We start from the raw sequence: 27,716 nt of genomic DNA, 5'->3' as shown, positions 1-27,716 counted from the left end.
GGGGCACCTGCCTCACTGGAGGGTGAAGGACTGAAGGCCTCTGAATAGTCTCTCCTAAGAGGAAGGCAGCAGCCTCCTCCCTTAATAATCATCACCATTACCGCTTACCAGGTGCCTGGGAAGGCCGCCCCTTCATGCACACAGTCTCATTCCACATCCTCATGGCAACCACCCAGAACCGTTACTTTCCCCATTTACCGATGAAGAAACTGAGTCTTTGAACCCAGGCCATTCTGGCTCTAAAGCATGTGCTGTTTTCCTTATGCCGCTCGGCCTCTCACTTCTCTCACTGAGATGTCTCACATGCCATCGCTTTTACTCATTTCTGCCCATGTCTCCTCCAAAACACCGTGTAGTGATTCATTCCACAAGCATTTGTTGAGTGTGTACTGGGCACAGGCACCGTGAGGGGATTCCTTCCCCAACTCTCTCCCCGCCCGATATCACCCCAGTGATTTGGCGGGGCGTCCAGCCCTCGCTCGTAGGTTCTGACGGACCGCGGGGTCCTGCGACCAAATGAATTGAATTCCCCAGCCCAACCTGCATCACCTTGGGTACCATCTCATTGATAGTAACGACTCCCATTTGCCTCATTTCGGGTACATTTCACATACCCCTTTCTTGCCCATATCTCACCTCACGGTCATACCCACCCTGTGAGATGGATGTGTTTCTCCCATTTTACTGGCCAGGAATCTGAGGCTCAGAGAGGTGAGGTCTGCTCCACCCCACCATTGAAGCCTGGACTAAAACCCAGGTTTCTGGACCCTTCGTGAATGTACTTTCCATCTTTCTGCCACGTTCTCTTCCGCAAAAGGCATCAACCAACCCGCTCGCCTCCGATAACCCCTAGGCAGCCAGGCTCTCCCGCGGGAAGCCAAGGGACATCCCTAGCCCCCTGTGTGGTTTCTCACTTTCAACTCCAGCTCAGATCTTTTGCCAAACTGGCCACAGCCACCCCACACTGCCCACCTCCTTCCTCCAAACGTGCCCCACCTCTTTCTTCTTTCTTCTTCCTCAGAGGTTCTCCTAGGGAGTTCTCCCAGCTCCCAAGGGCAGGGTACAGGAAGAGGGACCGGTGCTTGTAGGAGGGAGGGGGAACGGCTCCCACGGGGAGCTCCTCTGGGCCTCAGGGGCCCTGGCACTCAGCTCTTCCCTGCGCAGCTCCTGGAACGTCAGCCAGGTTGCGCAAAAAGCAAGGAGGAGAGAAACACCAGAACACAGGGTGGGGGAAAGGTCAGGCACAGGAAGCCGTGGGAGAGCCAGCCGGTACAGACCATCCTGATTTCCCCAGACACACCATTATCCCCCTGGGAAAACCTGTTGGTAAAGTCCTAGTTGTCTCTTTCCAGAAGGGCCCTCCTGGGGTCACCTCAGTCATCCCCCTGCCTCCAGGCAGGCTGTTTTCTCTATTTCTTCCACGCTGACTGGCTGAACAGCATGAGCCTTTCTGCCAGGAAAACTGAGGTCCGGGGAGGGAGAGGGGCTTGTGGGGGCACCAGCAGCGGGGGTTGGGGCGGGGGATGGGACCAATGTGCTGACATCCAGTTGCGACTCCTGCCCTTGCACTCCCGCCTCCTTTTTGCCCGGTGCTCGGCGGGGGTGACGGTGATGTCACAGGTGTGGCGTGCCAGCCACGTGCCGGGCGCCAAGCAAAACAGCCAGGGCAAGTGTGTGCATCATCGGTACCTGGGAAGGAAGGCCACCAGAAGAAGTGAGTCTGGTGGAAAGACCTGAAAGAGGGAAGGGAGGCACCTTGCTGGATGGGGGCGGGGAAGAGACCAGAATAAAACCCTGCTGTGGCCAGAACTAGAGAGAGAAAGCCAGAGCTGGCACTGGAGAGAGATGCCCCCTCATCTTCCCCTCCTCTGCCTCTCCCAAAGCTTGTAAATGCCCCAGACATGAGCCAGCCCAGGCCCCGCTACGTGGTAGACAGAGCCGCGTACTCTCTCACCCTCTTTGATGATGAGTTTGAGAAGAAGGACCGGACATACCCACTGGGAGAGAAACTTCGCAATGCCTTCAGGTAACGTGGCCCAGAGCCCAGACACCTCTTTCTTCTGCTCCCCACCAAAATCCTTTCTGCACCAGAGCATGGCTCCTGTACCAGCATCCCTAAGACAGGGCTTGGGGAGGTCTCGGGGAGGGGAGGTTCGGAACCCTGACTTTAAGATCCTACAACCCCTCCTGTACTGACACCCACCCTGTGGAGGATGGGGAGTAGCTGCAAGGACCATCCACAGTCTCAGAAGAGTTGTAGGGCATCTCCAACCCGTGCATGAAGTCTTGCCATCTTCTCAGTCCACTCAAGTCTCTCTTCGTTTCTTAAGGGAGCTCTAGATGGGCCTGCTACCACATGGGGCAGAGGGAGCATCAGAGCCTTGCTGAAAGTCCTCTTCCCTCCTGATCACGAACAATCTGAAGCCACCACCACTCCATGGCCTTTGTCCTCTTTCCCTCCTAGATGTTCCTTCCTTTTCCTGATCCAGAAAATGCCCAAAGGCAGCCCCTAAATTCCCGGGCCCTCCTAAAGGATACCTACCAGGATGTGGTCCTGCCAGACCCCCGGGCTCTCTTCACTCTCAGATCTGTGAGACTGCGCTAGTGGGGAGTAAAACCTCACCTCCGAGGAGGGGGCTTCAGGAGGTGATCTATGCCCATACTCCAGGAACCTGCGGCTATGAGCTTCACCTTCCCCCTCCCTACACTTCTGGCAGGCCTTGCTCAGTCCTGGCTGTGGGCTAACTTGCTCTTCCTCACTCCCCTGGGGGAAACAGCTGATTCAGGTACCTGGATTGAGGTCACTGGCAATGCTGAAATAGAGGTGCAGGTGGAACAGGTTCGGACCAGGGGAATCACCCACTTGAGTCTTCACCAAAAGCCCTGGTCCAACCCTACTTCTCCCGGGAGGCTCCATTCCCGCTGGGTCACAGCCAAAGCCTTGGGTGTTCAGTGTCCAGACACCCTACCGACAGCTGGGCTCCCGGGACAGCTGGGCTCTGTCGACCTTAGTTGCCAGACAGTTTCAGTCTGGTTTGTTGCTGTGCTGGAGGGACGAGGGTATCTGCTGTTGTCCTAAAAGACTATAGATTAAAACTACAAAGTGATGTAGGGAACTAACAATTTCCACGAGGCTGGCATTGAGCCTTAAGCAGTGCCTGACACAGAAGGTGCTCCAATAAATATTTGTTTAATGAATGAATGAATGAATGGCTAGAAAGCTAATCCCTCTGTCCACTTCCCCCTTGGCCTCTGAAGCCTCTGTATAGGCATCTGTTTCCAGCTATGCTATCAGGCCTCAGATTGCCTTGCCCAGCGTACGACAGGCCTGCAAATAAGGCTGGACGGATACCGCCCTCAAGGGGGTTGTTTGTCTTCCCCTACTCAGCTCTCTATATGTGAGTCCAGTTTTCCTTGCCACAAACAAGCCTGAGAGAGTTCCTGCAGCGCTGGTGCTCCCTTATGACAAAGCTGTAGAGATGCTCGGAGCTATTGACCAAGGATGGAAGAGGCACACCCACCCGCCCCAGAGGAGACCGGGGACTCAGATGTCGAGGGTGATGCCCTTCCACAGAGTATTGGTTGGGACAGAAAATCTGTCCAGACTCCACAGGGTACAAAGCATTTCTGCATTGCTTTTAGTCTTGGGTGACATCCAGGGAACCAAGTGTTGGGGAAATTATTGTTGAATAATAGCAAAGAGCAGGGATTGGTGCCGGGCAGGAAAGGAGGCCTAATCAGAGCAGGCTAGTGAGTCACCAAATGTGCCTTGAGTATTTGAGTTCCCTCGACTGGGAGAAGAAAAGCAAATGCCTCCCACTCCCTTCCAGTCATCAATCCATGAGCTGTCACCCCTGAGTTTTTTAGGCCCTTGTTCCTACCGCTCCTGAGTTTCTATGAAAAGACCTCAAGGTGTTCAACAAACAGGGAAGGAATCAACTTTCCCCACCCTGAGTTGGCCAACAAACAGCTCCCCCATTCCTTCCGCCCCCAGAGAATTAACAGTGGGAGGAACTCCAGCACTGGAGTCATGACACATGAAGGACGATCGGTCAGCAGAGGCACACCCTGCAGGGACAATGGAGCCTTCTTTGGGGGAAGTGTTAAGAAAGATGGCAACAGCCCCCACTCAGACCGAGTTTCAACACCAGCCAGTCCTTTCACTAATTCACTCATTCACTCATTCAGCAAATATTTACTAAGCAGCCCAATGCAATGTGCAAGGTACAAAAGATGAACCAGAGAGATAGACTTTTGGTCATGGTGGGGTTTATTCTCCAGTGAGAACGACAGATGAAAAGCAAGCAGTTATAACCCAGTGTGCGCACGAAGCCGTAGGAGCCCGCACGAGGGTGCCCGGCCTGCGTTTGGTCAGACCGGAGAAAGGTCATCTGAGATGGGGGGCTGGACTCGGCAGCTCGGAAGGCTAAGTGACCGCAAAATCCATGCCTTTACGCCGAGTCTTCTGGATGTCCCAAATGAGCAGCTGTTTCCAGACACCCAGCTAAAACCGAGAGTGTGTGAATGGCTCTCCAAAGAAAGCCCCTGCTTTTTTTTTTTCTCAGTGTCCCCGGCCTACTGCATGGTGTGGGGGCTGAATGAGTGAATGAATTCTGAACGAGTGAATGAATGAATGAATGACAGATGACCAGGAACAGAATATGTAATATCCCTCCCCAACTCAAGAGTATCCAAACCGTGCAGTGCCGACTGGAAGCCTGCCCTCTTCCCCTCCAGATGTTCCACGGCCAAGATCAAAGCCGCAGTGTTTGGGCTGCTCCCCGTGCTCTCCTGGCTCCCCAAGTACAAGATCAAAGACTACATCGTCCCCGACCTGCTGGGCGGACTCAGCGGTGGATCCATCCAGGTCCCGCAAGGTGAGGGGGTCTGTCCCCCAGGTTGGCTTGGCCTGCTACTCTCCCCCTTCCTCTCCCCGTCCCCTGTGACCCCCCATACCCCAACTGTGCCCCCGAGCCTTCAATCTCCTGTTCTCTGCAGGCATGGCATTTGCTCTGCTGGCCAACCTTCCTGCAGTCAACGGCCTCTACTCCTCCTTCTTCCCCCTCCTCACCTACTTCTTCCTGGGGGGTATACACCAGATGGTGCCAGGTAAGGCCTCTCCCCTCTCAGCAGGCCAGGTGACCTGGACCACAAGGACAGGGGATGTGGCGAAGGGGCTTTGGGTGTTTTCCATCTGCATTCTCCTAGAGCTGGTGCTGGTCCCTTCAGGACCGCCACTGTGAGCGTCAGTCCCAGGTCCGCTGTGACCTTGAAGAAACCACTTAGCTTCCGTGAGCTTGGTTAGCACTACCTGTTCTGTCTCCCTCCCTGGCACGTGGGGAAGACTTGGTGGAACAAGGTATACCATGTGCATAAAGTGCCAAGGAGATGGGAGGGATTACTCTCAGGCTGGTCCCTGCAGGGATATTTGGAGCTCTCTGGTGCTAAGTGACATCGAGAAAAAGGGCCTGGTCACAAGGTCTGTTTCTGGGTCAGGTACCGCTTGTATTTCCAAGCTCATTTCCTCACGTGTCCAATGAAACAATTTTAACAGTTGAGGTGAAAGCATCTTGAAAAGCGTAGATCGTGGTGACATGTGAGTGTTGGTTTTCTTGCTGGAGAGGAGCCTTGGAGATGCAGGGGTCCATCTCCTCGGGGGTCGGGAAGCACTCCCTCCTGGGCCCCTTTCTGTTGTCCCCGGGTGTGGTGCAAACCTCTGACTCCTGCCGGCTGGGTGGGCACCACAGGTACCTTTGCCGTTATCAGCATCCTGGTGGGTAACATCTGTCTGCAGCTGGCCCCAGAGTCGAAATTCTGGGTCTTCAACAACGCCACCAACAAGAGCTACGTGGACACAGCAGCCATGGAGGCTGAGAGGCTGCACGTGTCAGCAACCCTGGCCTGCCTGACTGCCATCATCCAGGTGAGGGGACGGCCGTGGCCTTGTCAAGGGCGCGGCCTCAGGGGGGCGTCTTTCCGTCCTGCCCCTGCCTCAAAGCCCCAGTTTGACATTAAAGCTGACTCAGGGCCCTTCCTCCTCCCTCTCCCCCATCCCCAGGGCCACAAAAGACCTTGAGGAATCGGTGTATCTCCTCACCTCCCTCCAGCAGGTCTATGAGACCAGTCTCTGCTCCCAGTAAAACTGTCCCAAGTTAGACTGTCTGGAAGGCTCACGGGCTCTCTCTCCTCTCCAGCACAGCCCTACTGTTTCTCTAACATCCCTTATCCCTCCTCCAGCCTCTTCTGCCCCAAGCCACAGCATCCCTCGCACAACATAAATTGCACAAATTGCAAAGGAATCTGCTAGGTTTTACGAGGGGAAACCCTGCGTGATGGAACACAAAAGCAGGAAGCAACCTCCGAGGACACCTTTCATTCATCCATCCATTCATTCTTTCTGTTAACGTTTTTGGTTGTGTCGCTGTGCCAGAAACTGGCCTAGGCCTTGGGGGGAAAGCTAAGTAAAGAAGAGGCCCAGTTCTCCGGGAGCGCACAGCCCAGCAGAGGAAGTAACCACGTCAACAGATAAACTTGTAGGCAGGGGGATAAGCAGCATAATAGAGCTATGTTCCCACAGCGGTGGGAGCACCAAAGAGAGAGTCAGGGAAGATCTCGCCTCAGAGAGGAGATGACATTTGACCTGAATATTAAAGGATGACTAGAGCTTGGCCAGTAACCAAATGAACGAGGCACGGGAGGACAGTCTGGGCAGAAGGATGCACCCCAGAGCATTGAGGCTTGAGTGTGAACTGACCAGGGAATGACAAGGCAAGACGTTTTGGTGCGGCTGGACAGCAGGAGGCCTTTGGGGGATGGGCCCGAGAAGGGGCCAGAAAGGTAGGCAGAGGCTAGACAATGAAGTCTGAAGTCTGTCCCCCCCGCACTGGCCTTGGGTCTGACTGGCAGTTTATAAAGATCATTCAGGCCACGGAAAAGAGAGGTGGGGAGGTGGATTACAGTCAAAGTTAGGAGACTATGCAGAAGCCCGGGCAAGGCCGCCGAACGCCTAGGCCAGGGAGGCGGCCGTGGGGAGGGCCACCGAGGTGGGGTGGACTTAAGGAACATTTTGCCGGGAGCATTAAAAGGCTTGGTGAGAGCCCTGACATGGGGGTGAGGGAGGATGACTCCTAAGATCTGGGTTAGGCAACCGGGTGGAGACGAAGCAGGGGTTGAGGACCAGGGTTATTTTTCAGATGAGAAAACTAAAGCCAGAGAGATGATGTGACAAAGAGGCCTGTGCCCCAAACCAGACTAGAGGTCTGCTGGCACCGTAAAGGGCCGGACAAGGTCACAAAGGGCTCACTTGCCCAGGGAGGCCGCATGGAACTGCAGCCTGGGTTTGGGTCAGGCACGCGGGGGAGCTGCGGATGGTTCTTGGTCTTCCCCACCCCCACCCCCACCTCTCTCCCCGCAGATGGGCCTGGGCTTCGTGCAGTTCGGCTTTGTGGCCATCTACCTCTCCGAGTCCTTCGTCCGGGGCTTCATGACGGCAGCTGGCCTGCAGATCCTGATCTCGGTGCTCAAGTACATCTTTGGACTGACCATCCCGTCCTACACGGGCCCGGGGGCCATTGTCTTTGTGAGTCTAGGCACGCATCCCTGCAAATGGGGAGGGGCTCAGGCAGACACAGAAGCAGGGTTTACTGTTTTAAGAGGTCGTGAGCTCCTCCTTACAAGACGTCCTCAAGCAAGGGTCTGGCTAGCCCACTGTTCAGAGAGGATTCCCAGGGGGTTCCCACTTTGGGAGGGAGGGTCAAACACATGACCCTGCGGGCTCACTGAGGTTCTCTATGGTGAATTCCTGCAGAAAAGGAGATGTTTACTCTCCATCAGTTCCCTGACACAGTGCCTCAACCCCTCCCTGCCTGGGAGGTCCGTCCTTGTGTCTAAGCTCCATCCTTCCTCCTTGAGCTTGAATTCTTTCTAGAGAAAGAGAATCACCATTCCCCTCCTGGCATGAGATCCCAGCATGCCTTTTGGGAGAGGGAGGTGGAAGAGGGGATGCTATTCATGACCGAGGTCTGGATTCTGCTTTGGTGTGCCCCCATTCACCTTGATGACATCCTTCTGCCGGGTTAGACCTCCAAGGGTGGGGATAGTAGGGGAAGAGGAAGTGGGAGCCCATGAGCATGATGCTCTCTCCCCCAGACCTTCATTGACATTTGCAAAAACCTCCCCCACACCAACATCGCCTCGCTCATCTTCGCCCTCATCAGTGGCGTCTTCCTGGTGCTGGTGAAGGAGCTCAATGCTCGCTACATGCACAAGATCCGCTTCCCCATCCCTACAGAGATGATTGTGGTAAGGACCCTGCACAGGGCTGGGGGGGCGGGGGGCCAGGCTAGAGAGGCCATGAGAAAAGGAATCCAGCCCCAGCCAAAGCCACGGGAACCCTTCCCCACCCTCCCCGCCTCCTCCGCCGGCGGCCAGCAGAACAGGAAGTTGGGTGAATCCATTCCATCTCCCCATCTATGGCTCCCGCTTTTCCTGCTCCTTGGGTTGCTCCCCTTTGAGGAGGCAGGGGAGTGGGAGTTGGAGTCCCCAGAGAAAAGGGAGGCTTGAGAGAGACCCCTGTTCTGCCAGTCCCCATTCTCCATTTTGGGCTTTGCAGGTGGTGGTGGCAACAGCTATCTCCGGGGGCTGTAAGATGCCCAAAAAGTATCACATGCAGATCGTGGGACAGATCCAACAAGGGTGAGTCCGGGTGGCCAGGAAGCCTGCCCCCCCCTACCAGCACCTGCCTGTGGAGGCCTGGGCTCTGAGGCCAGGATGAGACAATCTCTCATGAAGGAGCCTTGTCGACTCTGTGACACCCACCAAATGTGAATTATTTCTATTACTTATTACGGAAGACAGCCGTACAGCCAGCCAATGCCAGCCGTGTTACAAACAGTGAGTCTTAGCTGCCACACACACCCCCAAAAGTCTCACTCAGTGGACACTGCCAGAACAAAGACTCTCTGATCAGCCCTTTTCCGGCTCCTTGCCTCGCTCTGCCGTGTTGGTTCTTTTCATGGGGAAGAGAAGCTATTAGGATCAACAGTGAGCGTCCACTCCGTGCCTGGCACCACGCTGGGCCCGGTGGTGGGAAAGGGTGGGGCTTGTGCTGTAGGGTTGGAGGAGGAGGGTGGGAAGAGGGCAGGGGAGGGCGCCGGCTGTGGGTCTGTGGACTAGTGAGCATAGAGCCCAGAAACTGGGCGTGAGCAAACGAGGCCCCACCACTTACTGGTTCTGTGACCTTGGACAAGCCAAGTTGCTGCTTTGTCAATGGGAGTTATGGCTGCCGCCATCACAGTGTTGTACTGAGGGCTCAGACGACAAGGTCATGTAGACCTTGGCACACACTGGGGCCCTCCTGGTCCCCGTGGGTTGAGGAAGGACTCGCCATGCCTCCCCTCTCACCCTTGGGCCCTGCCTCCTTTCTGGCTCCTCGGCAGGTTCCCCACTCCCGTGTCACCTGTGGTTTCACAGTGGAAGGACATGATGGGCACGGCCTTCTCCCTGGCCATCGTGGGCTACGTCATCAACCTGGCTGTGGGCCGGACCCTGGCCAGCAAGCACGGCTATGACGTGGATTCTAACCAGGTAGGTCCATGCGGGCAGGGCCAAGCAGGAGGCGCTAGGTCCCACAGAGGCCTGGCCAGAGATACGGTGGGGCTCCTCGACCTGATGGGAGTGAGGTGCCGACCAGTGAGGAGGAGGGGCTCTGACCGCAGGAGGCCAGCTTCCGCTGGGCTAGGAGTGTAGGGCTTTCTAGAAGCAGGATCATTCTCAAGTCCTAGGCCCAGGATCCAGCTTGTACGGACGACTAGGTTTGGACAACACCTGCTGCTCACCCCCCGCTGCCCGTGTTTCCAATCCTCCCCCTGTCCCCCACAGGAGATGATCGCCTTAGGCTGCAGCAACTTCTTTGGCTCCTTCTTTAAAATCCATGTCATTTGCTGTGCCCTCTCTGTCACTCTGGCGGTGGATGGAGCTGGAGGAAAATCCCAGGTGAGCACTGTACCAGGGGAGTGGGGAAAGAGGGGAGAGGGTAGCAAAACAGTTGCCCCAGAGGAGCCAAGGCACATGCAAAGCCAGGCCAGCTGCTTCCCCAACCTTCCTCTCCCCTCACCGGTCTCCACTCCACCAAAGAGAGCTGTTGGAAATCAATCAAGAGCGAGAATTCCACACTTACACCCTGTTCCCAACTCTTTCTCCGAATAGGTGGCAAGCCTGTGTGTGTCCCTGGTAGTGATGATCACCATGCTGGTCCTGGGGTCCTATCTATACCCTCTCCCCAAGGTAAGAGCGCAGCAGGAGAGCAGAGATCAGCTGGAGACTCCAGTAAGAACAATCCCTAAGAGCTGCATAACCCTTTACAGTCTATAAAGTGCCGACACTGTCGCACTTTGTCCTCGTCACAACCTGTAGACACCGTGGTTTTACTATCTTCATTTTACAAGTGAGGGAAACTGAGGCTGAGAAAGTCTCAGTGATCTGTGGTGACGCAGCTCACGAGCACAGGGCTGGTGGTAATCTCCAGCCTTCTGACCTCAGGATCGATTCCCCAGTTAGTGTTTACAAGTGCTTATGAGTGCCTGACTAGGAAGGCCCTGGGCATGGATGGTTTGGAGATAAGGGAGAAAGGGAGGGGCCCCGTGGCCTAGCACCTACACTGCACTCTCCAGCCCCGAGACTGAGTGCAGAGATCCGGGGGGTTCTGCAGGCAGAGATGTTCTGGAACTGCAGCTCTGTCCTGCCAGGCTCCAGGGTCAGGTGTCTGTAGTCAGGGCAGGAAGGAGAGGCCACCACAGGTGAGAAAGAACAATGTTCTGTTTCCCCAGTCTGTGCTAGGAGCACTGATAGCTGTCAACCTCAAGAACTCCCTCAAGCAACTCGCTGACCCCTATTACCTGTGGAAGAAGAACAAGCTGGACTGTGTAGGTATTGGGTGGCCGCTGGGTACCCCTTCGTGCCCTGCCCCTTCCTCCAGCCCCACAGCCGCGTCAGCTCTTCTGTCGGTGACCCCTCCGTTCTGCTCCCTAATTAGCCTAGCCAGCTGTTAAGAGCCCAAGTGTTGGAGTGACACATCCTATGTTCACGTCCTAACGCACCTGTTCACTGCCTCTGGGTGGGCCCTAGACTAGCAAGTCCCTAGAAGTCCCTTAACTTCTCTGAGTCTTGATTTTCTCATCTGGGAAATGGGTGTCTTATACTCTACCCCACCCCCTGCCCCAGGGTTGTTCATGAGAAAGAAAGGAGATAATACAAGTAAGGGGCATGTTATCTAAATCGTATTCTGGGTTCACTAAAAAAAAAAAAATTAGCTATGATTATTTTTACGACTCGTAGTTCCCAAAAAAGCAAAAAGAAGTAGCTTTAAAAACCACCACCAACAACAAAAAACTAGAACAGAAAGCCAGCAGACCAGGATCTTGAGCAAGTTACCAGACCTCTCTGGAGTTCTATTTCCTCATCTCTAATGGGGGTGACAGTCATGACTTCATCATACACTGGTTCTCAGGATTACATGAGATCACATGGGTAAGTACCATGTAACTGTAAAACACTCAGCAAACATGACCTGTTGTTATGATTAGTCACCGGCCCCGTGCACCTAGCATCAGACAATAGTAATAAGGTTACCATATATTGACGACACTGACAAAAACCCCATTTAAGCTCCACCATAAGAGGATTTACTGACCTCCTTGCAAGATGATGAAACAAAGGGGTGTCTGGCTGGCTCAGTCAGAAGAGCGTGCCGACTCTGAATCTCGGGGTCGTGGGTTCAAGCCCCATGCTTGGTGTCGATATTACTTAAATAAATAAAACTTTTCTAAAAAGATGATGAAACCAAGGCTCAGAGAGGTTAAGTAACTTGCCAAAGGCCACAGAGGTAGTAAGGGGTAGAATCAGGATTGGAACCCAAATCTTAGACTGCAAACCTCTGGGTGGCTCTGTCTCCTGGGGAAGGAGGCTTACCCGCACGGGACACAAAGAAAATCCTTAAAGCCAGAGAAATGAGTGGCCCATCTGAGTCCCCGAGTGAGTGACGAGGATAGGGGAGTATACGATGTTCCAGTACCCCAAGGATCTGCTCTTACCACATCCCAGCAATCCCCCCCCCCCCCCACCAAATATAGGCTCTGGTATTTACATTGTGCCTTGGGCTCGCACCTTATCTTCACAGTTCTCTGGGGGAGTGTGGGCAGATTGGTTTTCTTTAGAGGAATTGGGAGGACTGTAAAGGACCATCAAGGGGTCAACTATCAAAACTGCATTCAATCCTGCCCCCCACCCACGCAGCCAGACCCCAGACCGTCAGGCCAGGAAGATCACTGAGCGTGTGTTGGAAACCCACAGCCTCCCATTGGGTGGAGAGAGGGAGCTCATGTTTGTTGAGTGATCACTAGGTGCCCATCGCTGGGCTGGGACCTTTAGCTGCCTTAGCTTTTCAATCCCTTCACAAAACAGGTAATATTATTGCCCTCTTGTGGATCAGGCAACTTGGCTCACATAACTGGGAAGCGAGAGAATGAAACTTTGAAACCAGGCGTGTGTTCCCCTCATGCTCTCAGCGTGCGCCATGCCGCCTCCCTGCGTGGGCTGGGGTTGTCTATTAAAAACCAAGCACGATCGCTAGGCACACTCAGTCCAGGCAAAACGTGCAGGTGTAACCAGAGCACCAAGACATAAGACGACGCAAAGGTGCCATGACAAGGGGAGGGCCGGTCTGAGGTTGTGGAAACAGGGAACGGCCTTGGCTGTTCCAGGAAGACTCCTCAAAGAGGCAGCCTTCTCCCCAGGCCTGCTCTGACATCTCTCTCCTCACAGTGTGTCTGGATGGTGAGCTTCCTCTCCTCGTTCTTTCTGAGTCTTCCCTACGGTGTGGCCGTGGGTGTCGCCTTCTCCGCCCTGGTTGTGGTCTTCCAGACTCAGTTGTAAGTAACAGCCCCCACACGACACAGCAGTGGGGCCCCAGGCCCGGGCTGGGCTGTCTGACTGCCATATCCTGAAAGCCCCAGAAGGAAGCCCTCATGGGCTTGGAGGGCTGGGGGCCATACGAAGTAGGAGAAGAACAGGAAGGTAAGACCCCGAGCCCGTCCAAAGGCAATGCCGGTCCCCAGACCAAATGGGACCCTCCCCAGGGGAACACCAGGCCAGAGGACAGACGCCGTGTCCTTCCCATAGAAAGGCTAGGGAGTACAGGCCAAGGGCACCAGAGGAAGAGGCCAGGGCAGGAAGAAGATGCTCCATGTTAGAGAAGCCCTGTCTTCTCTTCTTGAGAACTCAGAACCAGGAAGCGGTGACTTCAGGGCCACCTAAGCTTGTCACTTGTGTACCACACCTTTTCTCCGTGCTGAGCCCCACGCTGGGAGCTATGTCAAGGGCTGGCCTGTCATCCCTCTAGTTACAGCCCAGCCATAGGCCAACAGGCATGTGTCTCTGGTGCGGGAAGACCAACACAACAGACACTAGGGATGAGGAAGGGCCCCCACCCCACCCTGCTTTTGCTCCAGCTCCCACCCCAGCGTCCTTCCAGGCCGATTTGCTGTTAGCACGCTCTTATGTGTTTTTGTTTTTTGCGTGTTCTTAAGTTTTTCTTCTCCTTTCTCATCTAGTCGAAATGGCTATGCTTTGGCCCAGGTCATGGACACTGACATTTATGTGAATCCCAAAACCTACAATAGGGTGAGTAATCCAAACTTATGACCTCCCTCTTTTGCCGTACCCCCCACCCCAAACAAAAGAAGGTTAAGGGGTGCCTGGGTGGCTCAATCAGTTAAGCATCTGACTGTCAATTTTGGCTCAGGTCATGATCTCCCACTCATGAGATCAAGTTCCACGTTGGGCTCTGTCCTGAGCGTAGAGCCTACTTAGGATTGTCTCTCTCCCTCTCTCTCTCTCTCTCTCTCTCTCTGCCCCTCCCCTGCTCATGCATGTGCACATGCTCTCTCTCTCTCTCTCTCTCTCAAAATAAATATTTTTTTTTAAAGTAAAAAAAAAAAAAAAAGCCAATAACAGCATTTCTGCCACCTGAGCTCAGTCTCCCTGTTTACAGGTCCAGGAAATTGAGGGGGTTAAGATTGTCACTTACTGCTCCCCTCTCTACTTTGCCAATTCAGAGATCTTCAGGCAAAAGGTCATTGCCAAGGTAAGGTTCAGAACTCTGGCGACCAGAAGGGTTGAACAGTGAGTAACCAGAAGATGGGAGAAAGGGGACTGGGGGGGCAGGCCACTCCAAAGAGGGTGGACGTCCAAACTGCTGTTGGCTCTCTCCCTACAGACAGGTGTGGACCCCCAGAAAGTACTGCTGGCCAAGCAAAAATACCTCCGGAAGCAGGAGAAGGGGAGAACGATGCCCACACAGCAGAGGAAGTCTCTGTTTATGAAAACCAAGGTGAACTGAAGCTAGGAACAGCCTGCCCACTCTGATCTTGCCCCTTGGTGCCCCACCTCCCAGCACCCTTTGAGGCAAAGACATAACGTCTCTGTAGCCATGGCCTGGTGGCCACAGAATCTTCTTCTCCTTGGGTGGGGGGATGCCAGCTCCTGGGGGTAACTACTGAACTCCCACGGGCCCTCCCCATTTTCTGGCTAAGATATGATATGGCCCATAGACTTCTGAACAACCCCAAATGGGGGGCAGCAGTGAATTTCATGGGGTGTCCAGACGTTTTGACGTGGGTATGGAAGTTGTGGGGAGAAGCAGGCAGGCACAGACGAATATCAAAAGGAGCACAATTGTTTCCAGAAGCACTTTCTCCCAGAGCAGAGTGGGCCGAGGCTTTAGTGCCTCTCTTGGACGGGTTCTCCAGTTTCGTCTGGTCCGTGGGAGTCTAAGCGTGCAGGCCCTGCCTAAGGACAGGGTACTGGGAGATGCCTCCCCTGTGGGGTTCCGGGGGCTTATACTCACCACCACCTAATTCAGCCATTCACCTCCACACGCACGCTCCTTGCCCCTGCCTCAACTACAGCCAAGTCTGATTCAGTTTGCTGATCCCTGCCCCACCCCCACCCCCATCCCCACCCCCCAGACTGTCTCCCTACAGGAGCTCCAGCAGGACTTTGAGAACACCACCCCAACTGACCCCAACAACAACCAGACTTCTGCTAATGGTGCCAGCGTGTCCTACATCACCTTCAGCCCCGACAGCTCCCCAGCTGCCCCTTGTGAGCCATCGGCCTCCGCCGAGACCCCCAGTGAGCCCAGTGACATGCTGGCCAGCGTCCCACCCTTTGTCACCTTCCACACCATCATCCTTGACATGAGCGGGGTCAGCTTTGTGGACTTGATGGGCATCAAAGCCCTGGGCAAGGTGAGGGCCCAGGCAGAGGGAGTGCCGGCCCGCCCTCCACCCCAACACCCTCACCCCTGCTCTCCCACACTCCCTTTCCTCGGGGCCCTCATTTGGACAAGCTGAAAGACGAAGTTCACCAAGGAGGCAAATGGCTCGTGAGGACCGCTTTTCCCCCAGACACGACCAGGACAGGCTGTTCTCCGCAAAGCAGGCCCAGATAGCCCAAGATGACAAGTGGCTGGAAAGGGATACTAGATGGATATCTGCTGTCCCACCCTGCCTAGCAGAGGTCATCTCAGGTTCCCTCTCAGGCCACCAGGAACCCACCCCTAGGTCTTTTGAGTAGAGTCCAGATTGGCCCCGGTTCGTGGTCTGCTGCTCCTTCCCACGCTCACCCAGACGCTCCAGCATCAGCCAATTCCAGTCCACTGAGAAGAGAAGGAGAAATAGTATCAGTGCCCCACATTCTCATGCCAAATTGGCAGTTCATGGGACACCCTGAATAAAGATATCCATCCATCTGATAACCTTTCAGCAGCACCTCCGATGGCAGGGAGTCAGCAAACCTCAGAGTTGGCTCAGACAGAGGCAGTCCCGGGAAACCGAGGGGTCCAGAGAGTTCAGAGGCTGAGTACCATCCAGAGAGCATCGGCCAGGTGCCCAGAAGGCCGCACCCCCCAGCCGTGGGCTCAGCCTGCTTCCCTAGCCTGGGCCTGGAGCCCGGCGGGCCTCCGTCCTCCCCTGCAGATTCTGCCTGAAGCCGCAAAGTCGGAAAGAGGCGGAATCTGGGCATCTAAGCTGCTGAGAGAGAAGACCTGACCCCATAAGAAGAGGCCGCGGTGGCTTTAAGTGCCCGCCTCGTTGGCAAAGCCCCATTTCTGTCCTGCTTTCCAGAAAAGCCGACAGCCAACACTCCAGGGAGAAGCGGCGTGCCTTGCTGCTATTTTTATCTTTGGCTGCCAGGGCTCTTGGGGTTGCTTATTTGTTTGGCTTCCCCTCTGAAGTGCGTTTTGTGAATCACTTTTGAGACCCACTCAGAACATTCCTTTCCTTTTATCTCCCGGTCCCAATACCCTTCCCCTGCCACTTCTAGCTGAGCTCCACCTACGGGAAGATCGGTGTGAAGGTCTTCTTGGTGAACATCCACGGTAAGAGGAGGAGGACATTTGGGGGACCAAAAGGAGGGGGGTGGGTGGGGAGGGGGGGAACAGGTCGGTGGAATGCTGAATGGGGGACTGAAAATGAGAGCGCCCAAACATTCTCCCAAAGCATGAAGCATGCACGTGCCGTAGCTATCTGGGGAACACACAGACACACACAGTTTTACATACACACCATCTCCAAAAGGTGCATATACACGGCCCCAACAACATGTCCACAGGGCAGTGGGTTTTCACATCATTAGCGCATTGGCAGAGTGCAGGGATGTGGACACACGGCAAGCACACACAGACACACAGCACAAGGTGAAGGGATCCGTGCACCTTTCCTCCTCCAGAAAGTCAGAACCCTTCTGGAGGCCTCCCCAACTTCAGAATTGGCCTGAGCAGGTCCCGAGCCCTGTTGAACCTGCTCAGAAAGAGAATCTGCAATGGCAGTTAGAGTCAGTGGGCAATCCCCACCACCCTCACTGGACACTCCTCAGGAAGTCATCTCTAGGATTTGGCAAAAGTGAGGGCTCTGCCACACACTGGAGGTTCCCAGATAGGTCCGGAGAAACAAGAGGAAGAATGAACTATCCAGGCAGAGAAGTGGCAGCAGCCTCCTTCACGACACTTTAGCCTCTCCCTCTCAATTGCCACAAAGTACCGACTCCCTGAATCAAACTGCTTCCTTCTGCCTGCCCTGGGTTGAAGGTTCAGCATCCTCAAGCTCATGTTGCCCTCTGCTGTCCAGCACTGATATTGCAAGACCCATGCCTTGGCCTGGCCTTTGGATGATGCAAAGAACACAACCCACAGTCCTCTCTCTCCTTCCCTCCCCCTGCGCCTCACCATCCTTCCTTCATCCCCAGCTCCAAACCACAAGGCTGTTATCTTTCTGAAGGCCTTTTCCTCCTTCCAGCCCAGGTGTACAACGATATCAGCCACGGAGGTGTCTTTGAAGATGGGTGTCTAGAGCGCAACCACGTCTTTCCCAGTATACATGATGCTGTCCTCTTCGCCCAGGCAAATGCCAGAGAAGTGGCCCCAGGACGTGACTTCCAAAGGGTAAGGTCCCTTGGGAATCCTAGGCCCCAGGGCACTGAAATGGCAGGACTAGGGGCGTTAGAAAGAACACAGGAGAAGGTTTGAGTTCCAACACCGAGTCTGTCATCTAACTTTTCTGAAACTGCCATTTCAGAGTTCCTTTTCTGTAGAACAAGCACCCTAAATTAACATTAGCTACCTCACAGGGCTTTTCTTTTGCTTCTGTTTTAGCATTAACTGATAATTAGGCCTTTTCTGTCACTTGAAAGCACTTTATATACTGTAAACCCTTTTATTAATATTAATTTCCAAACACTCTAGGCATATTAGGTTATGCCCAGTCTGTTGGCACTGTTCACCCGCCCTCCTCCTTCGGTCTTTCTAGAAGAGGCTTTGGGCAAGGGAAGGGAGTAAGCCTGCCCGTTTTAATTTAGCAGAGCTTAGAGATTTCAGACTGGTGATGGATAAAGAGACTGGATCCAAGTTTTGTCTCAGTTTCTTGACATTTAATTTACTAGCTCACTAAGTGGTATGCAAATGAGCCACAAATAACACTGTTTAGGACTCCTGAAAGCTGTGGAAGCAGAAAAGCTCCACCCCATGGCGGGGGGGGGGGGGGGGGGCCTGCCTTGGCGTCTCCAGCCGCCCCCACCCCCGCTCCCAGAGCCTCTTTCGGTTCAGCCCCTGCCCTTGGCCTCCCAAGACTCTGTGCCCCAGCCTTCTTTATATATGAAACCTCCTCCCACCTTCAGGGGGTCATAAGAAAGGTTTTACTGGTCCTCGAGCGACCATTTGCCCTCTGCTCTAAGAGACCGATGAAGGTGAAGCCATCTGTTCTAAGTGCTGTAAGACTGCCCTCCCAGGAAAACACAGGGCCCTGGTGTCCGCCCTCCATGCTTAGGGAGAACAACTGTGTGGGAACAGGCTTTCTGGTTTCACAAGCCTTGTCCACAGAGCAAAAAGAGCGAGATTCTGGAAGAATCCTCGCCATTTGTTATTGCACAAATAACGTCTAGTTATTACGGTTATACATTTAAAACAACTTTTAGATACAGAAAATATTTATATTTGCATATTACAAAATGTATTCATATATATAAATTACACACACACACACACACACACACCCCTTTTCAACAGCAAGGTGATGTAGAAAGCCCACAAAGTGAGTTTAATTATCCAGTTTTACAGATGAGGAAACATTTCCAGAGAAGGGAAATGGATTCCCCAATGTCAGGCGGCTAGCCAATCTTCCTCGTAAGCTAGGCCAACCTCCCCTGCCTCTAAGATGCCCACAGGGAGGGCAGACCCTGACACATGCCTCCGCTGAAAGGGGGAAGGCCACCCCGTGCTACATTTTGTGAGGCAGATGGGGGAGGGGAGGGAAGAAGCAACAGGGCGACTCATGTGGCAGAAAACACGGCGCCTACCCGGAGGCTGCCATTTGCACCGCACTGTGTCACTCGGTCATGGGGCTCATTCTCCTCTCGTTTCCCCCCCTTCCAGGCTTCCGTGGACCCTGAGCTGTCCTTATGTGATTCAGAAGAGGACAGCCCCAGCTACTGGGACTTAGAGCAGGTGAGCTGAGGGGCAGGGGCAACCGGGAGGCCGGGACTGGGAAGGAGACCCTCACGAACCCAAGGCGTTCACTGGGCTCTCTCATCTCCAAGCCAGAGCAGCCCCCTTGAAGGCAACATTTCTCTCACCTCTCTTATCACAGCAGATCCTAATGCTTCCCACTCCCTGAAAGGCATCACTGGGGGAGGGAGAGGCACTGGAGGAAAATCTCGAGAACGAACATCCATAACACACACGATCTTGGACAGGCCACATAACACACGGGGTCCCGGTTTTCTATCATTGCAAAGTAGGGGAAATATAGGTGGTACCCGCCCCCTCGACCTCACAGGATTGGCGGGGGATTCGTGTGTCCTTCATTAATCAGCAGATATGTAATGACCGCCGGCCTGACACAGTTCCAGGGTGGGCAGACAGCAGTGAACCAAACAAAGACCTTAGGAAACCTTAGGAAACGTAGATTGGGGTGGGGCCAGATGAATTCGAGGGGTACAAGTATTACTGCCCTTAAGCACTGAGGGCTGTGCAAATGTGAACTGTTACTGCCGCCCCAGGGCCCTGTCATCCTGACAAAGTAGCCCAACGCCCTGAATTAAAAGAAACCCAGATGTCTAGTTGAGAGAAGTCTGGCTTTGGGCCTACTAGAAATCACATCTCACTTTGTACCTCTTCGCACCCCTTTGGGGCTTGAGTTCCATGTCCCCTGGACATGTCTCTGGGAGCACTGATGGCATGGGGGAGACATTAGGAAATAGAGACAGACTGATCTCTGTGCCCCTGTGGAATCTCCAGCACATTCCAAAAGCCTGGGATAGGCCCCCAAATAGCTTATCAGAGCAAAAAAGGACTTCAGAACGGTCTCATCTCCACCGTCATTTCACTTAACAATGAAAGCGAAGCCAAAAAGGACTGTGACAGGTGGAGGTCACAGAGCACGCCAGAGGTGATTCAAAGTAGATTCCAAGTGGGGCGCCTGGGCGGCTCAGTCGGTTAAGCATCCGACTTCGGCTCAGGTCATGATCTCACGGTCCGTGAGTTCGCGCCCTGCATCGGGCTCTGTGCTGACGGCTCAGAGCCTGGAGCCTGCTTCCGATTCTGTGTCTCCTTCTCTCTCTACCCCTCCCCCATTCACGCTCTGTATGTCTCTGAAAAATGAATAAACCTTAAAAAAAAGAAAAAAAAAGTAGATTCCAAGCATCTTCTCTTGTCACCTCTGTACCAGTTCACCTCTTGGGCTTCCCCCGCCCCTCCCCTGTTCACACACACACACTCACACTCACACACACTTACTCATGAAGCTCTCTCTGGCCAGGGGCTCACAGGGTCACCTCGTGGTTGCAGCCATTGTAAACTCAACAGGTCTAATGCTCTCCCTTCCCCTCCCCTGTCCTTCCGTGGTCCCGCAGGAAATGTTCGGGAGTATGTTTCATGCAGAGACCCTGACTGCCCTGTGAGGGCCCAGCCAGCCCCCACACTGCCTCCAGAGTGCGTGGCATCTGGGACTCCAAGAAGAAAGAGCCTGGGGTCACAAAGAGTGAGAGGAGAATACGTCCACCAGGGCCTGAGCTCCTCCCTCCCCTCCTCCCCCTCCTCCTCTCTCCCTCCCCTGCCCCCCTCCTGGCATCTCTGGAGTCAGCCAATCTCAACAGGAAGGAGAGCCACCTCTTCACCCTCCTGCTGACTCTCAGGGCCCTGGCCGGAAGGAGAAAGTCTCCTGCTCACCTTACCGCACCCACCCATGCCCTGCCCAAAGCAACTGACGGGGAACCCCCCACCCCGACTGCCGACTTCTAAGAGTGAGCCAAGAACAGAAGGGAAAGTACGACCCTGCTGACCTAGGGTGCAAAAGCCCTCGGGTCTGCACAGCTTGGTGTCAGATGGCGTCGAGCTGTCACGCGACACGGAGCTGAACTTGCTTAGGACTCTGAGGCTTGTCCCCTCCAGCTGCCCCAGCTCTGTCCCTGGAGGTTCTGCACTCCTGGGACCACGTGCTCCCTAAAGCCCGGAATCTCCATCTTCATCACTGCATCCCCTTCCTCCTCATCTCAAGGCTGCTGGGAGCTCCACTGCTATTCAGCACTTCAGACTCGAGGCTGGGGGTTGGCCCCCTCAGGGCCACCAGAGCTACCTCTCCAGGGGCACCCCACCAATGTAGCTGCCCCAGCCTCTGAAACATGATCACTTCCCGTGCCTTCAGGGCCGGTTCCCTTCCACTTGAGGCTGGGTAGGAATCTAAAAAGGACAGGGTGGGTAGCTACCAGAATCCTCTGGCAACCTAGTAACAGATGCCAGTTGTTCTGTATAAGTACTTTTTGGAAGCCTTCTTTGTACGGAGACTGGAGGGGGAGGGGTGCTAGTGCCAACCCAGGGCCAACTGGTGGGACCTGAGCCCTGAAGGTCCCCCTGACTTCAGAAATGCCTCCCCCTGCTTAGGAAGTTTGCCTTGTGCTTTTTTTCACTTGGCAAAGAGCCAAAGATTTTAACTCTCCCTTATCAGCTTGGGGCCTGAAGCCTTCAGCCAGGCAAGGGAGGAAGCTCCCCAAGGGCCAGCCACATCACCCCACTGGGTGCAGAATGTGGCAAAGGGCTGATCCAGATTGGGTCTTCCTCCGCGGGGTTCCTTAATAAACTCAGGACCTGAGGTCATCCTCTTCTAGGGCAGATGAGAAGAGGGGTACATTTTCCATGTATGTGAGGAGGTCATAGAGGAACCTGACTGTTGACTTGAAAATAAATAGATTGCACGTGCAAGTGTCTGGGGAAATTTCCATGGAAGTGCACAGAAAACCTTTCGGCCTTCTCCCCACTGCTTCTCTCAAGCTCCTTCAACTCAATGACCCTGCCCAACAGGTTGGGCTGGCCCAGCCTGAAAAAAGCTTCCCAATTCCTAACTTCAGCCTGACCTGTGTGGTGTGTCTGTGTGTTGAGTGAGCCGGTCAGCTAGCGAGTCTTTTTAGAGTTAAAGGAGAAGGTGCTGGCAAAGAGCCAACAGATTCTTGGCCTTCAAGCACTGCTTCTCTGTGATTTCATTATGCCATCTGGCTGCCAATGGAACTCAAAATTTGGAAGGCAGAAGACAATGTTATCTGGGATTCACCGTGCCCAGCACCCGAAGTGCCAAATTCCAGGAGGACAAGAATTTTAGCCAATGACAACTCACCCTCCCCTACTCCACCTCCTTCAAAGTCCAACTGGGGCCCAGGAGGTGGGGGAAGGTCACAGAGCCTCCAGACACCCCAAGTAAAGGGGTCCTTTGAACCAAGTGTCTAGACGGTGGAGGTAAAATTGGAAACACATGGGGGGAGAGGGAGACATTGAAGAAAACTTCACCGTTGGAATACTTTGAAAAGAACACAAGCAAATTCAAACAGACCACTCTCTGGACACGAGTGAGGCAGAAAAGGAGGGCAAGGTGATGAAATAATCCAGAATTTCAATACTTTTGAATGTTCTTAGTGATACTGACTTGTGATGATGGGGTTCCCAGGGAAGACCGGGGACTCGAGATGTTTGTGTAATTTATTTAATTTAAACAGCATTCTCCTTTTGTTCATTTTGGTAATAAAGTGGTTTTGAAATGTGAATAAATGCATGTGTTTGGATGGCTTTACAGCAAGGCAAAGCAAATCACCTCCAGAGAAAGCGGACCTTGCTTTGAACTGTCCTAGAGGGAAACAAGGAGCTAAGACAAATCCACCAACACGATGGAAGATTTCAGTACATTTCTCTCACTGTTGATAAATCATATGGATTTAAAAAAAAAAAAGCGGGGTATGAGAGAGTTAAACAGCAAAGTAAACAATCTTGATTTAATGGACATGTATTGAATGGTGCACACAATTAAAATGTATATTTCTTAAGTACACATGAAGTACTGACAAAAGTTGATCATAGTCTAGGCTTTAAAGCATTTTTCAGCAATTTCAAAGAATAAGTATCCTTCCACAGTCTCTAACCACAATGCATTGAAGTTAAAAATCAATTACAAAAGATAACTTGCACCAAAAAATACACATTTAGAATTTTAAAAAATACTTCTAAATAACTCAGAGTCAAAAAAGAGATAATATGGAAAATTAAAAACACTCAGACTTAAACAATAATGAAATGCTACGTACCAAAACGATGCAAGGAGCACCTGGCTGGCTGGCTGGGTCGGTAGAGCATGCAACTCTTGATCTCCGAGTTGTGGGTTCAAGCCCCACGTTGGGCATGGAGATTACTTAAAAATAATAAATCTTTTAAAAAAAAAAAACCTGCCGGGAATAGTGCTTTGAAGAAAATGTATAGTCTTTAATGTTTCCACTAGAAAACAAAAAAGATGGGGCACCTGGCTGGCTCAGTCGGTGGAGCGTATGATTCTTGATCACCGGACTGTCGGTTGGAGCCACACTTTGGGTGCAGCGATTACTTAAAAATAAAACCTTAAAAATAAGGTTTTATTACTAGAAAAGAAAAGAAAAGAAAAAAGATGAAAATTAATGAACCAGATGTTCAACCATGGTAGTTAGAAAAAGAAAACCGATTCAAAGAAAGCAAAGGGGAAAAGATAGTAACAATGGTATAGCTAACATTTCTTGAGTGGTTACTATAAGCTATGCACTCCTCCAAGTACATACTAATTCTCCAAGCACATACTCATTCATGGACGAGGAAACTGAGAGTCAGAAAGGTTAAGTAAGTTTCCCACTCAACACAACTCCATGAACATGTAGGAGCTTAAGATTTCAACCCAAGCAATCGGGCTCCAGAGCTTAAATTCTTAACTACTACAACGTTGAAACCTTAGGGAAATGAATAAATCACTAATAAAATATGATGTACCAAAGTGGACTCAAAAAAACAAACAAACAAAAAAAGATTGGAGGAGGGTCACTCCTTTAATAGTTTAAATTTAGTAGAAACACACATCTCTCTCTCTCTCTCTCAGTACAAATAACCCCAAAGGTAGACAGGCAAGAGCTTGTCTAGTGGTTCCACGAGGCTCCCCAGGGACTAAGGCTACTTCCAGCTCAGCTCTCTGCCCTCCCTTGGTATAGAACTCACCATCATGGCCCAACATGGTTGCTAGAACCAGGGTCATCACATCTGAGCAGGGAGGGAGGGATTTATAAAGAGCGTGTCCATAAAAACAATTCCTTGAATCACATGCAACACTTCTGCTTCTCTTCCATTCTCCAGACGCAGTCACATGGGGAAATCCAGCTGCAAGGGCCTGGGAAATGTGGTCTTTCAGCTGGATATCAATACACTGAGCTAAAACTCAGGATTCTTGTTAGAAAAAAAGGAGAATGGATGTTGGGGGCGGTTAGAAATCTCTACTATATTCTCTAATTAGATATCTCAGGCTACTATACCCTTGATATCAAATCCACAAAAGGACATTATAAAAAAGAAAAACTATAGCCCAATCCAATTCATAAACAGAATTGCAAGAATCCAGTAGGGATTTATCTGAGTAGGATTTATCCCAGGACATCCCAGGAATGTCAGAGTGGTTTACATTTTTAAAATTTATTAATGTGATTCACTATATTAACAGACTAAGGGAGAAACATGTTCTACCTGATATGGAGACATATTTTAAAGCGATAGTAATTAAGATAGTCATATTAGCATAGAAATAAACAAGCAACCAATACAAAAAAAAAAAAATAGGAAGCCCAATTACAGGACCATTCATGTCTGAAAACATAGTAAATGACAGAGTCAGCACTACATATCTTTGAGGAAAGGATAGGCTATTTAATGATTGGTGCTGGGGAAATTGGTTATCTAGTTGGAAAAATAAAGTAAAATTAGACCCTGATGTTATACTATTTACAAAAAGTCAATTCCAGACAGATTAAGAACTTTACGCTAAACTGTAAAAGTTTAAACCTTTAAAAAGATAACATATTAAGACATGTTTATGACTTTGAAATACAGACTTATTATATAAGAGAACAAAAAGTACTACTGATTTAAAACACTAACAAATTCTGGGAATGCAAGCTGGTGCAGTCACTCTGGAAAACAGTGTGGAGGTTCCTCAAAAAGCTAAAAATAGAACTGCTCTACGACTCAGCAATTGCACTACTAGGTATTTATCCAAGCGATACAGGTGGGCTGTTTCGAAGGGACCCATGCATCCCCGTGTTTATAGCAGCACTATCGACAATAGCCAAAGTATGGAAAGAGCCCAAATGTCCATTGACAGATGAATGGATAAAGAAGATGTGGTATATATATACAATGGAATATTTTTTCTATATACAATGGAATATTACTTGGAAATCAAAAAGAATGAAACCTTGCCGTTTGCAACTATGTGGATGGACCTAGAGGGTATTATGCTAAGTGAAATTAGTCAGAGAAAGACAAATATCATATGACTTCACTCATATGAGGTCTTTAAGAGACAAAACAGATGAACATAAGGGAAGGGAAACAAAAATCATATAAAAACGGGGGGGGGGGGGAGGGGAGCGCCTGGGTGGCTCAGTCAGTTAAGCGTCCGACTTCAGCTCAGGTCACGATCTCACGTTCTGTGAGTTCGAGCCCCGCGTCGGGCTCTGGGCTGATGGCTCAGAGCCTGGAGCCTGCTTCCGGTTCTGTGTCTCCCTCTCTCTCTGCCCCTCCCCCGTTCATGCTCTGTCTCTCTCTGTCTCAAAATAAATAAACGTTTAAAAAATTTTTAAATAAAAAAAATACTAATAAAAACAGGGAGGGGGACAAAACAGAAGAGACTCATAAATATGGAGAACAAAATGAGGGTCACTGGAGGGGTTGTGGGAAGGGGGATGGGCTAAACAGGTAAGGAGCATTATTAAGGAATCTACTCCTGAAATCATTGTTTCACTATATGCTAACTAATTTGGATGTAAATTTGAAAAAATAAAAAATAAAAAATATTCTGCCAATGTTCACACTTATAAAAATTCATTTCAACTCAGGGCGTCTGGGTGGTTCAGTTGATTTAAGTATATGTCTCTTGATTTTGGCTCAGGTCATGATCTCCCAGTTTGTAGGATCAAGTCCCATGTTGGACTCCTTGCTGAGCACGGAGCCTGCTTGGGATTCTCTCTGTTTTTCCATCTGTCCCTCTCTCACACGCACTCTCTCGCTCTCAAAAAACTAAATGAATAAAATAACTCATTTCAACTCTACTTTTAATGTTCTAGATCTTAGGCTGGGTGGTGAATACAGAAATGTTCATTATATTACTCTTTTTTTTTAAATTTTTTTAAATGCTTATTTATTTTTTAGAGAATGAGAGACAGAGCAGGAGCAGGGGAGGGGCAGAGAGAGAGGGAGACACAGAATCAGAAGCAGACTCCAGGCTCTGAGCTGTCAGCACAGAGCCCCATGCAGGGCTCGAACCCATGAACAATGAGATCATGACCTGAGCCGAAGTGGGGCTGTCAACTGACTGAGCCACCCAGGCGTCCTACATTATATTACTCTTTACACCTTTCTGTATGTGTGACGTGTTTCATAATACTGGTTTGTTTTTTTTAAAGTTTATTTATTTATTTTGAGAGAGACAGATTGCCAGCTGAGCCGGGAGGGGCAGAGAGAGAGGGAGGGAGGGAGAATCCCAAGAAGGTCCTCAGGTGTGAGCTCAGAGCCGGACATGGGTCTGGAACTCACTCAATTGTGAGATCATGACCTGAGCCAAATCAAGAGTCCAGCACTTAACCACTGAGCCACGCAGGCACTCCCATAATACTGTTTTTAGATTGTTACTGAAAAGTAAATACATGATTGTAGTTTTTCTGGGGAGGGCCATGTTTTGTTTTGTTTTGTTTAAATAGGATTACTGAAAGGGGCAAAGTACTCCCTCTCTGAGCTTTGGGAAACACCAGGAGTGTGAATTTGCAGCTTTGGTCATGAGTAACTATGCAGCCCTACTATTGATTTTTTTCCTAGAAAATTCTAAAATATGTGACTGGTGGCAGATCAAATTGTATCAAGGGATCTGAAAGGAATGGTTTCTTCTGGTTCCAATAAATCTAATTTTATTCTCTGTGTCTTTAAGTTTTTTTTTTTTTTTTCCAAAATGATCCTGTATCCTGAATAGCTATGAAATCTCATTTTATTAAATACACCAAAATTATTAATACATAATCTTTCTCAAAATCCTTCAGTCTTAATGTATTTGCCTAGAGTTGCAAAAATGCACTAACATTAATATCAAAAACACTTTCAGTGAATTGCTAAATAGGAGCAAGCCCTCTGAACTGATCATCCAAAGCAATGTCTATAGATGGAGTAATACTGTTTCAATCTCAGAGTAAAGAAAGCCAGGGGCCCCGCAGAGCTCCAACACAGAATCTGGGGGGATGGTAATCAAGTCCTGAATTTCAGAAGTGAGAAGCAGATTAAGGTCTGGTACGCTTTGTTCATTTTATTTTACCTTTTCGCCCTTCAGTTTGACTTCTCATAGAGTGACCAGGGATTTCTGAGTATCTCAAAGCAGATCAAGCGCAGATAAGCCCTGACGTTTAACCGGAGCCCTCACCTCTACCCTACTTTTGCCTGTCCCAGGCGAAGAAACCACAACTCCCAAAAGACCCTGCGGCTCTGGGCGGAGCCTTCCCGTGAATTGGTGTTCCGTAGCCCCAGGCAAGCGGCGATTGGTCAGATCTGGGAATAGGGTGGGGCTAAGGCAGCTGTGGTA

General features: G+C 51.3%; 1 protein-coding gene and 1 long non-coding RNA gene across 2 annotated transcripts; one reads left to right on the top strand and one right to left on the bottom strand.

The window, feature by feature from the left end:
* On the top strand, positions 1–21,835 carry SLC26A9 (solute carrier family 26 member 9). The gene is made up of 19 exons (XM_049634506.1): positions 1–2,026; positions 4,738–4,877; positions 4,999–5,109; positions 5,748–5,923; positions 7,415–7,579; positions 8,149–8,301; positions 8,612–8,694; positions 9,438–9,585; positions 9,880–9,993; positions 10,207–10,284; positions 10,827–10,922; positions 12,820–12,926; positions 13,608–13,677; positions 14,048–14,140; positions 14,273–14,386; positions 15,024–15,305; positions 16,381–16,435; positions 17,352–17,497; positions 18,983–21,835. Exons 1-19 carry the CDS (start codon positions 1,902–1,904, stop codon positions 19,061–19,063), a joined length of 2,337 nt encoding a protein of 778 aa, XP_049490463.1. The 5' UTR covers positions 1–1,901; the 3' UTR covers positions 19,064–21,835.
* LOC125925478 (uncharacterized) lies at positions 15,441–27,542 on the bottom strand. The gene is made up of 2 exons (XR_007458840.1): positions 27,453–27,542; positions 15,441–15,715 (listed from the first exon to the last, which is right to left on the bottom strand). It is a non-coding gene; the product is annotated as an uncharacterized LOC125925478 (long non-coding RNA).
* Positions 27,543–27,716: the final 174 nt, after the last annotated feature.

The sequence above is a fragment of the Panthera uncia genome, chromosome F1, assembly GCF_023721935.1.
Source record: "Panthera uncia isolate 11264 chromosome F1, Puncia_PCG_1.0, whole genome shotgun sequence".
Classification (NCBI taxonomy): Eukaryota; Metazoa; Chordata; class Mammalia; order Carnivora; family Felidae; genus Panthera; species Panthera uncia.
This window is presented reverse-complemented; position numbering and strand designations above follow the sequence as displayed.